Source organism: Prunus avium, chromosome 6 (assembly GCF_965620075.1).
Source record: "Prunus avium chromosome 6, drPruAviu1.hap1.1, whole genome shotgun sequence".
Taxonomy (NCBI): Eukaryota; Viridiplantae; Streptophyta; class Magnoliopsida; order Rosales; family Rosaceae; genus Prunus; species Prunus avium.
In genome coordinates, this window is record NC_142289.1 from 30,746,025 (window position 1) to 30,757,155 (window position 11,131).

General features: G+C 34.3%; 1 protein-coding gene across 1 annotated transcript; it reads right to left on the reverse strand.

The window, feature by feature from the left end:
• Positions 1–65: 65 nt before the first annotated feature.
• Positions 66–2,130, reverse strand: LOC110755396 (xyloglucan endotransglucosylase/hydrolase protein 31-like). The gene is made up of 4 exons (XM_021956588.2): positions 1,813–2,130; positions 1,566–1,666; positions 1,239–1,456; positions 66–721 (listed from the first exon to the last, which is right to left on the reverse strand). The coding sequence occupies exons 1-4, from the start codon at positions 2,006–2,008 to the stop codon at positions 355–357; spliced, it is 882 nt and encodes a 293-aa protein (XP_021812280.2). The 5' UTR covers positions 2,009–2,130; the 3' UTR covers positions 66–354.
• Positions 2,131–11,131: the final 9,001 nt, after the last annotated feature.

Consider the following 11,131-nt stretch of genomic DNA (forward strand, 5'->3'; position numbering starts at 1 on the left):
ATGGCATAATAATTAATCAGACCCATTTCTCTCTGCGGGGCATAGAAAAAAAACCCAAAGTACAGTTGATTAAAACCATGCACTATCACATAAATTTATTAATCGTACATTGGTTGGTACAACAAAAGCAATCATCAAATGACACTGCAAAATGAAAATAAAAAAAATGCAATAATCCAAATCCAAAAGGCCTTGGACGCTCAACAACCCCTCTTGCTGCACCTCTTTATAGCAAGTGGGATCCATCTCGAGGCCCTCCAAACAAACTGCTTATAACTGTAAATGACAACAATTAATTCACTCGTGTAAATATTATATGCATCACTTGGGAAACCAAAGTGCGAGCCAGACTCTTCAACACTCAGGTGTCTGTGTATGGTCTCTCTTGGGGTCCTGGCAATAGTCATACACCAAGTAGTTCCTCTGCACCCACTCCATGGCTGAGTACTGCTGCTGGCTCAGCCCCGTTGCACCGGAGGGCGAGGCCGAGGGCGGCTGGCATGAGGTTGTAGTAGGGCCATCGGCTGTGCACCCACCTAGTTTGAAATTGTTGTACCTTCCAATAAATGGTTGGTACTTGTAGTCGGCTTTGTATTTTCCATCCTCTGTGGCCCATGTTGATGCATCCCATATGGATCCATATGCCCACATTGGCCTCAATGGAAACGTGGCATCACTCTTTCTTTGGTACCTTCTTACGGGCACATCATCCACCAGGAATCTGTAAATTATTTACATCATATGTCATATCATCATTATTGTTAGCTCTACAAACATAATTTATATGTGTATCAACTCAATCTTCATAACCACACATAATATAAAAAAGAAAATCAATGATGCTAATGTAAAGTGTCATCCGTGAATCTCGTCATGTAAGAGAGATGTGATCAGTAATATGATAATTACTTAAGCTAATAAAGTAAAAGTTGAAAGTAAGTTCAGAATTTTTGGGAAATTTACTTTGATGTAACGACTCAATGTACTTGGAAGATTCTTAAGAAAAAAGGGAAACAAAAAACCAGAATCCTAAGTAGCTTTGCCCCTTCAAAAATCAAGAACAAACTGTGTTCCACACATTCCCCTACTAAAAGACACAAGACAGTTTGCCTTGATGTTTACCTTACATACACATGTGACATGTAAAACATTAAGTTTTTTTGTTTTTTTTTGGTCGAAGTAAAACATTAAGTTTGATTGGAAAAAGGTACAACAATTGGTGGTACCACCATACTCACATGATCTCAGTAGGGTTCCATACTATAGCATAGTTATGAAAGTCTTGTGTTGGGTCAAACCAGAGATGAAACTTCTTCTCTCTCCCAATGATGTTTCCATCTCCACTTCCTCTAATGTACACATTGGTTTGCAGAGTGTAGGGCTTCCCGGGGGTTGTCCCGAGGAACTCGATATCGATTTCGTCGTGGTTACCTGGGTGTTCTTCATTGTTAGAGAGCTGTAAAAACAAGCACAGAAAGTTAGACAGAACACAATTTTCATTCTTCTTCCTAATCCAGGAATGAATTAATCTAATGCAATTATGTAATCATGCAAGCAAGCCTTACATAAAATGATGTAATTACTCCAGCAGTATAACCAGGTTGGAGCTTGACGGCTGCTCCAAAGTATCCAGAGCGATATGGATGAAGTGACTTGAACCCACTTCCTGCAGTATGTCAAAAATGTAGCAGATGCTAAAAAATCTGAGATAATAATTATAAATGATCATAAAACTTAATTAAAGCATAAAACAGATCAAAATTACTAAATTGAAGTATAGAAAAGCATGAAGTTTTGTATGAGATTGAGTACCTGAGCTAGAATCAAGCCAGATTGTTAGTATACCCTGGTCTAAATTCTGATGCTTAGGTCCCCACAGGTTTCTAAAACCCTGATCAAACCCTACTGTGCTAATTTTGGAACTGGGGTTATAGCCAGGTGAGGGGGGACCCTGAGCACTATTTGAAGAGAACATGAGGAAGAAAATTAAAGGGAGAAGAGGAGCCATGAAGAGAAAAAAAAGAAAAGAAGGGGGAATGAGAAGGCAATGCAGCACAAACAGAGTGACTCTGTTTTGAAAACAGGGGTGGGACAGAGAATTAAAGGTGGGTAGTAGTAGGCATATGAAAATAGTATGGCTTTACAATTGGGTATAAATAGAGTGATATGCGGACCCCACATTGAAAAGACGAGAAGTTGGTTGATGAGGGAAGTTATACGTGGAGACAAGAATTTACTATAACTGCTAAATATGAGGCAAAATTGGAGCAATTTCCTCTAGAAAATGTCATGGGTTCGAGTCATAGCATTCGTGTAGCGTGTGTGAGTTTAACATACAATCGCCCCCTTTCAATATGAAAAATCCTTTTAAAAAAAAAAAGCAAGATAACAGAAAACTTGTTGGTTGTGGTTGCTGAATGAGAGAAGAAAGGTGAAGAAGATAGAAGAGAAAAAGAGTGGTTAACAGTTAATTTGTTCTGATTCATGACATGACTGCTTACCTTATAATTTGTGACAAGACTCAAAGATATATGTCCAAAATAGCTTAAATCTTGGATAAATGTATATATAAATTCTGTGTGATCCTGACCAAGCATGGTGGTGTATGTGGATATGCTTTGGAAATTATCCATCTCCATGCTTTGGAAGCTATCTTGTTCGCAGTTTCAGGGAAATTTAGTAAGTGGGAAAGTTATCTTGTTCATAAAATTTTCAGTGCAATGGGGGGTTTGCTTGTTTGTGTTTTTTGGGGGGCAAGTTATCTTGAATGAGTTCAGAACCACCTCAAATTCCAATGAGTTTTCAAACCCTTAATTTTCTTTCTCCTAAGCTATATAGGGCAGTCAAAAAAATTTACTTGGGATCAAATAGCTGCAGGCCCGCAACTCTAAACGCTTGTTCCAATTGTATCGAGGAACCAAATGAACCTATTGGGAAATATGGGTCGTGTTATCTATTCATGTTGTCATGATGTTGATGTGGCCAAACATTGGATACTGTAACAACTTCTTTGGACCAGAGCAAGACTAATAATTTTTTTATTATATATAAAAAAATTTCATACCTACTCCAAAATTTAAACTTGTTTTCTTTTGTTTTTCACTGCAAATCATGTCTAGGTCAACTAATCTAATTATGCTAACCTTTCTATTTTGCAGAAAGTTTAGGTGATATGATCCCCATGTTTATATATGCAGACAGTCTCAAGTCTCCCTAATTTACTTCTTTTACTTGTGACTATTTATACTTCGTTTACCTAATTTTTTTTAAAAAACATTTCACTGAGAAGTGCAAAACCTACTTTGAATCTGCAAAGCACGTGTATATATAACCAATGCCGTACTGGTGCAATGGACTTTTGGGGACCTTGCAGGGTCAAAGTAGTTCGTTCATAAATTGTGGAGGTAGGTAATGTGAATCAGAATTTGATGAACAACTTGCCGCCTTGACCAACGGCCACATGTATATATCTTCTTTCTTTGACATGAGATGAAATTTCTCTGTAGAACAAAAAAGTTGAACATCCAATAAGGGTCGTGCAGCGTAGCAAGAAAGTACTTAATTATAGTAGACAACAAAACCCTCACAAAGTTTTATAAAAAAACTCGATAACTAGGATCCAACTCAGTAAGTTACTTAATAAAACTTAACATCTTATTTAATATAATTTTCAGATTCATAAAATACCCCCACTTAAAGTTTGAGTTGTCTTTGCAATTGTTGTTTGTCTCTATTTTTTTTCAGATTCCTAAAATACCCTTTCTATTGAGAGGGGCGATAATATACTAAACTCACACACACAACACGGATGTTATGACTTGAACCCAGAACCTTGCTTAAAGGAGCAATTACTCAAACCACTACACTAGTTGGTCATTTTCTTTATTGTGCTCAATATACTATCAAATATTTGCTGCAAATTTCCATTAATATTCATTTCATTAAGTTTTTAAGATTCAAATGGTGTTTTAAATTTGCTTAAATTTAGGAATTTGTTAGGGTAAGGTTTTTTTAATCATTATTTTTTGGTCGAATTTTTTTAATCAAATTTAGAATATAAAAGGGTCACGTCTTGGGAATGGTATATTAAATTTATGGAAAAAAATATTTAGTATACATATCACGTTTTAGCATAATTATTTTAAATTTTTATGAAGAAACATTTAATTATTTTTACTTATTATTCTCAGTAAAAAAAAAAATACACATATTTTTCTATGGACAATAATGTACCTATGTTTAATAGGGCACTATGTGTCACTTTAACTTTCATAAGATAAACGGAGACTTTACCATAATTTCATAAGGCATTACAGTAAATAAGTCTTAATATTATTGTACCTACGATGCTTTTTTGAATAATGTACCTAATTCGTAAGCACCATGCAACAAGCAATAAACTTTGTATTATAATAAACATATAATTATAATTATGGTTTAACAACAAATTAATGACAAGGCTAACAATGAAACAAATATGGTTGGAAAAGTTACTTATTGTATTGATGGAAAAAAAAAATTATGAAAACCTGCAGATATTGGCTTAGTCAAGTTGGCTAGAGCGGATGTGCTCTCCACTCCATCTGAGTTCAAATTCTCATTCTCATAATTTAGATTAAGTTAAAGTAGAATATCGCTTGCATCAAAAAATTATGAAAACCTAATTTGATTGTTTAGCAGTTTAATTACCCAACATTCTGCCAACTAATCACACACTAGTACGCTACCATAAAAGATTTCTAATTAATCATCTAGGTACCTACATGCAAGCAAGAGTCATAATGTTCATGATGATCATGAGTACCATTATTTCTGTGTTTCATGTGAAACGACAAACAGCTTTAAGCTTTGTTTTGTGCATACTAGATTTTTACACGATGGGCGTGATATTATTATATGGATATATAAAGGAGCGGAGGCTTGTTAAGGTTTGAAGGGGCCTGGGCCCCACAAAATTTGGACACAATTTAATATTTGGTCTTTGCTTTCTATTGGTGTAGGAAGTATATATAATAATTATTGCTCGTGGCCCCTCAAAATAAAGAAAAGATGTGTTTCTTCTTACAAGTAAAAGACTAAGTGATTACTTCACAAAATAGAAAGACTAAGTGATATTAGAGCCCACCAATATACTAATAAAAAATAAAAACATCCAATCAAATAAAGTTTCAAAAAATCTGCTTTATCAAATAGGAAGTAGACTTTTTTACTCAAATAAAAAAGGATAGGGATTTTAATTTTTATTCCTATATGAAGTACATGAACTTAGTTTAAAGCAACCGCACACATCAAAAGGAAATAATTGAATTTGGTTGTTTGCTCTCCAACCTCTTGCTTCAAATTTTTTAATTCCAAGTTAGATAACTTTACATAGTTATAGTTTTTTTTTCCTTTGTTTATTTATTTTTTATGAGAACATATTTGTATATGTTTATATGAGTGAAAATTTCTCACAAACTCTTAGATTATGTACATCAAAAGGAAAATTGTAGAAAAGTCTAACATTGACTCAATCATAGATGGTTTTCGAGATATGAAAGAACAACGAGTGTTATTTTGATACCTAATTGAATAAACAATTGTTTTCTGCCTTTTATTTTTCCAAACATTATTAAGGTTGAAAAATTGAAATTTTTGTAATGTCTTGTTGGGTTTATATGTTGGCTCTCCAACACATAAATTATTGGCTCCGCCACTAGATATACAGGAGACAAATATATTTTCAAAAAGTATCATTTTAATTATTAATTATGTCTCTTTGGATGAGAATAGACAAAAGGGTGCGTTTGATTAATTTGGCCTCAGTGCCCTACGTGATTGAATGCATGGGCCCAGTTGGCCGACAAATTCTCATCACGTACGGATATGTATATTTTTCTTTAGTTTTTAATACTCAACAAATTGATGGGTTAATATTTAATATTGTGAAAAATACATACCTGTCAAGCCGGTCATTTTTCCTTGAAAAAGGTTAAGAATGGGGGAGAAATTATAGAGTAGTATTGTATCACCACGTTGGCCGGTGATACTTTCACTTCAAAAATTTCTATGTTGTTGAATGAAAACTAATAAAATTAAATGATCATACGTGAGTAAGTGAGGATATATATCACGTCCTCCTACTTGGTGGTCCATATATAAATATCCATCTAACTCGATTGCATCATATTAATTATCATTTCTGCTATACCTGTCAATAACAAATATCATTTGTGTATTTTTAAAAAGCAATTTTCACCATGTTGTTATAGCTAGAATATTTACAAGGATAAGTACGAGCTATAAGGAGCTTATAGCTTTGCTTTATGTGAAGTTTTACTGTCTAATTCTTTTGGCCTTGTAGTTTTCCTTTGTTCCAATAGTCACAACAAAAAAAAAAGGGTCATTTACGGCGGATAGAATGCGTGTTTAAGGCACTCAATGAAATAACAACTCTGAATTAATGGGTGATTAATTATAAGTCCACAAAGAAGAATACAATGCAGGACAAACTTGGATGGCTACATATATATTTGCCGTCGGGGTTTTCATCCACCAACCAAATAATGCATTATTTTTTCTTTAAAGAAACAAGCGTAGCTAGCTTCTCCGCTCATAGCTAAGCTAGAAAATATCAAATAATAACAAAAAATATATGTCATCAAATTATATTTATTTGTCCCAACCTAACTAGACAGATCCTATGGATCCCACCAAAAAAAAAAAAAAAAAAGCGAACAGCATATAGAAATAATCATGAGGTAAGAGCATGTGTATTTTTGGTTAACGAAATGAATTAGCAACCCCACCACACCACTTGTATCAGTTTAGAAAGTATATATTATCATATTAATCATTAATTTTTCTTTTTCCTTGATTTGTGGTGGATTTTTTCTTGTCAAATATACATTGCTTTCACGTTATCTTTTTCTCAAGATTTTGTGAGAGTAGCATCCTACCTGCCCATTATGTCCTATGTCTCTCATATTCATCCATATATTTTCACATACAACTAACAAATATAATACACAATATATATATATTCAACTGTATGGAGATAATGTTTTGGATTTAATTTCTGTATTATTAAAGCTTTTAATTTTATAAATCAGTGATGTGCTGGGCACGAGTCAGACATTTCTGCAGGACCATAATTTTTCTACGGCATTGGAAGAGGACGGCTGCTAGGCATGTGCTCATGTCTAGCAAGCATGCATAATAGCAATTAAACCCAGACACAATTTCCACAACGCAGAAAAAAAACTACATTGACATGAATGAACCTTGGAATATAAGAATTATATCAATATATTATTATGCATGATAAATGCAGTACCAGTTGCAGTAAACTCATCAACACAGGGGATGTCCTACTGACAATATTATGATCATCGCGGGCAGTGGCGGTTTCAGAATTCAAAAATCGGTTGGGCAAAATTTGCATACTAAATTCGATGGTATGAGTGAATTTCATTAATAAACATAAAAAGATACACTTAATCAGGGGGACATAATGGGCCTTACTCTCAAATGCATATCTATACATAAATAAAAGTTCAACAAATACAAAAGTAAATGCAATGCAATACAAAACAACACTATTTAAATCTAAAATTTAACCATGCGGGGCTTGGAACTTTTAAATTCCTCAATTATCGATGCATTATCAGTATTATTAGCAAACTCTCTTTCAATGTGGAGGATCATACAATCAACAAGAAATTCATCAGCTGTGGTGCTTCGAAGTTGATTCTTAATAATTCTTATACATGAGAAAGCTCGTTCTGCTGTTGTTGTAGAAACACGAAGAGTCAACACCAACCGAATCAACCTGTTAAGGAAAATGTAGTTTTCTGCCAAAGTTGTTTCCACCAATTGTTGACATAATTGAGGAAGAGTAGTGGTTTCCTTAAAGCAAGGAAGACGATGTATAACATTTTGAAAATACCTGAGCTATGTTTCTTAAGCTTTCAACTCATGTGGAAGGAAATCAGCAAAATAGAATTTCTTGGCAAGTTTACATATATGCTCAATATTGAATGACTTGAAGGAATTACGAGGATTCAATGATGAGCTAAGGGTAAGAAGTTCAACTGTTTGCTCCGAAAATCTATCATTTAACTCCCTCAACATGCAATATATAACATCATTAAATACATCAACACGATAGGCATGCTCAATTGCAATAACATCTTTTTTGTTGACAAGAACAACGTGTGCCCGTCATATAACGAGCACCCATATCACGAACATCAACACCATGTGGTTCACAAACTGATACCACCCTAATTAATTTCAACAAAATCCTAAAATTATAATTCATCCCTAATTAAACCCTAAAATACTCAATTTTAAATTAAAACTATAATTAAAGATGTATAGCAAAGAAGAGAATGTTGTTTCTAAGTTGCCCACCCAAGATAATAGAAGATTGTTGTGAATTTTAGACAACCTGAAAAATGAAGATTATAAAGATTAGTCTAAACACAAATTATACTCGCAAGTGCACAAGGTCAATCGTAATTTAGTATGGCAAATACGAGGTCATTCCCACGAGGATTGAGTTCAACTTCCAACTAGTCTAACCTAATTTGCTTCACAAAATACTTTAACTACTCTAATTATATAAACAAGAAATTAAACACGTAGCATACTCACGTAAACACAAAAGGGGGTTTTTGAAAGGATGATTTAATTAACAACGAAATTAAAAGACAAAACAAGTAGAAAGTCATGAAACACAAGATGAGAAATTCAAATTGATAAAGCACTAGGACAAGGAATTCACCACTAGTAATCCGATCTAGCCTCTTATTCACCTACCTATTAACTAACCATTTGATATCGCCGCTTAGTTTTTCTTTTTCATGAATTACCTATGGTATTTAGACTAACTCGTATATTCCTACATGCAATTCGCCTATGGTATTTAGGTCAAATATCAACACATATAAACTCATTAAGATCAGTGAAAACCTCCAACAAGCATGTAAACCCTAGGAGTATGGTATTTACCCTAGACGAATTACAAATCATAATCACAAGAAGCAAGCCTCAAATTAAGTATGGTATTTGCTCTAATTTGCATACGATTAACTCAATTAAAGCTGTAGATGGTGATCAAGCATCAAGATAATCAACCAAGTTATTTAGCGTAGTGATTAAGAATCCAACATCAAACGGCAATCAATAGATAAGTAAAATAAGAAAACTAGATTATCATACTAGGGCTACATCATGCCCTAGCAACAGAAAATTGGTTACACATAATCATAGAATTCGGCATAAGCAAAAGCATAAGAAGAAAAAATAAAACTTAGCCAATTGCAGTACTCTTCTGGCGTTTCCAATTTGTCCTAGTCTTTGCGTGACCCCAAAGGAGTTGTTTTTCATGTTTAAATAAAACACCACACGTCTATTCCTACCTTAGCTGGGCTTTTACAACAGCCCAAAAATAAAGAAAAACCTAATTAAAACATAAATCCAAATTGGGTAAGTAATTGACTCCTCTTCCTACTTTGATTGGGATAACACGTCAGTTTCTTTGCACGCACGTTTGGGATCTTTCCTCCTCCAAGAAAATTCGAGAAAAACATGTAAATTGTAGATGTTTGTCTTATCTTTCCAGCCATATATCGCACGCCTTGAGGAAAAATTAAGAAAGTCTTCAAATAATCATTCTTCCACAGAAGCACAGTTTTGACAGGATTGCACCTTATGCTGACTTAACTTCAAAGACTGCTCGCATTGGCTCTCCAAAAATTCTAGAAAAATTACACAATCATCTTCAAGATCTTAGGTTTCATCTCCAATTGGTCTTGTATAAAAACTCCACCAAAAAGTCATATTTCCGTTGAAAACCAATTACTTGTTCCGGAAAGCTGAAAATTGAGAAAATAAAGTAATAAGTCCTTTTTAAATGAAATTCTCTTACAAAAACTAAGTATAAAGAGTACATAAATGTGTAAATTTATGGACTTATCAAATACCCACAACTTAGATTTTGCTAGTCCTCGAGCAAAAGAAAAGGAAAAATAAAGACTCAACACAAACAAGCGATCGACTAACTTCCCAATATTGATCTCAAAGATAATCACCAACCGTTAGCTAACTTCCAAGAAATAAGCAACAATAACTCAAGACATTATCAAAGGGTTAACCAAACTTTAATTGAACAACTTGGATGTAGTGTGTGAAATGGCCAACATTAATACAACCCGAGACTTAAGCTTCACACAAGTTAAATAACTAAATAAACAAGCTTCCAGCTTGCCCTGTGCATATTACCGCCCTTGATCGCCGGTGCCCCTCAATACAATGTAGTAACTAGTAACCCCTAATCTCTCAACTTGTAGGCCCCTTCCTAGCTATAGTTCCTCCATGCATATAATCATGGGTTATATATCAAAATGGTCCCTATGTTTTGTATGTTTGCTCAAGTTCGGCTCGGATAATGTTATCCGAGTTCAAGCTCAGGTTAGCTCAAGGTTGAGTGAAGCTCATAGAGCTGTGCTCAAACTCAGCTTGAATGATTTTTTCAAGCTCGAATCGGCTTGTTTTTGTATCGAGTTTGAGCTTATTATTGGCTTGGATCACCTTGTTTTAAAACGAGTTTAAACTTAATTTTGGCTTGAGTTATTGAAAATTGAAAAATAATGGAACAAATACAAATAAACATAATAATATGATATGTCCAAATAGAAATGCACATTCCTGAAAGAGAAAACGTCCATGTCTTCTTAGTATAGTCATCATTGAGACGTTAGACTTAAGGTTTCTAGTCTCGAATTGGTTAACTGCTTCGATTTTAGGTTTTAAGTTTAGACTTAAAATCAAAACTCTACACTACTACAAAAAACACTTTGCGCGACGAAATAATTTTGTTGCGCAAAGTACAATTTCGTCGCGCAAACTTTGCGCGACGAAACTTTGGTCGCGCAAAGATCGTAAAGAAAGGTTTTGCGCGACGAATACTAACGTCGCTCAAAGATACTTTGCGCGACGAATTATAACTACTTTGCGCGACGAATATTAATTACTTTGGGCGACGAACACTTTGCGCGACGAATTATAACTACTTTGCGCGACGAATACTATCAACTTTGCGCGACGAATATTAATTACTTTGCGCGACGAACACTTTGCGCGACGA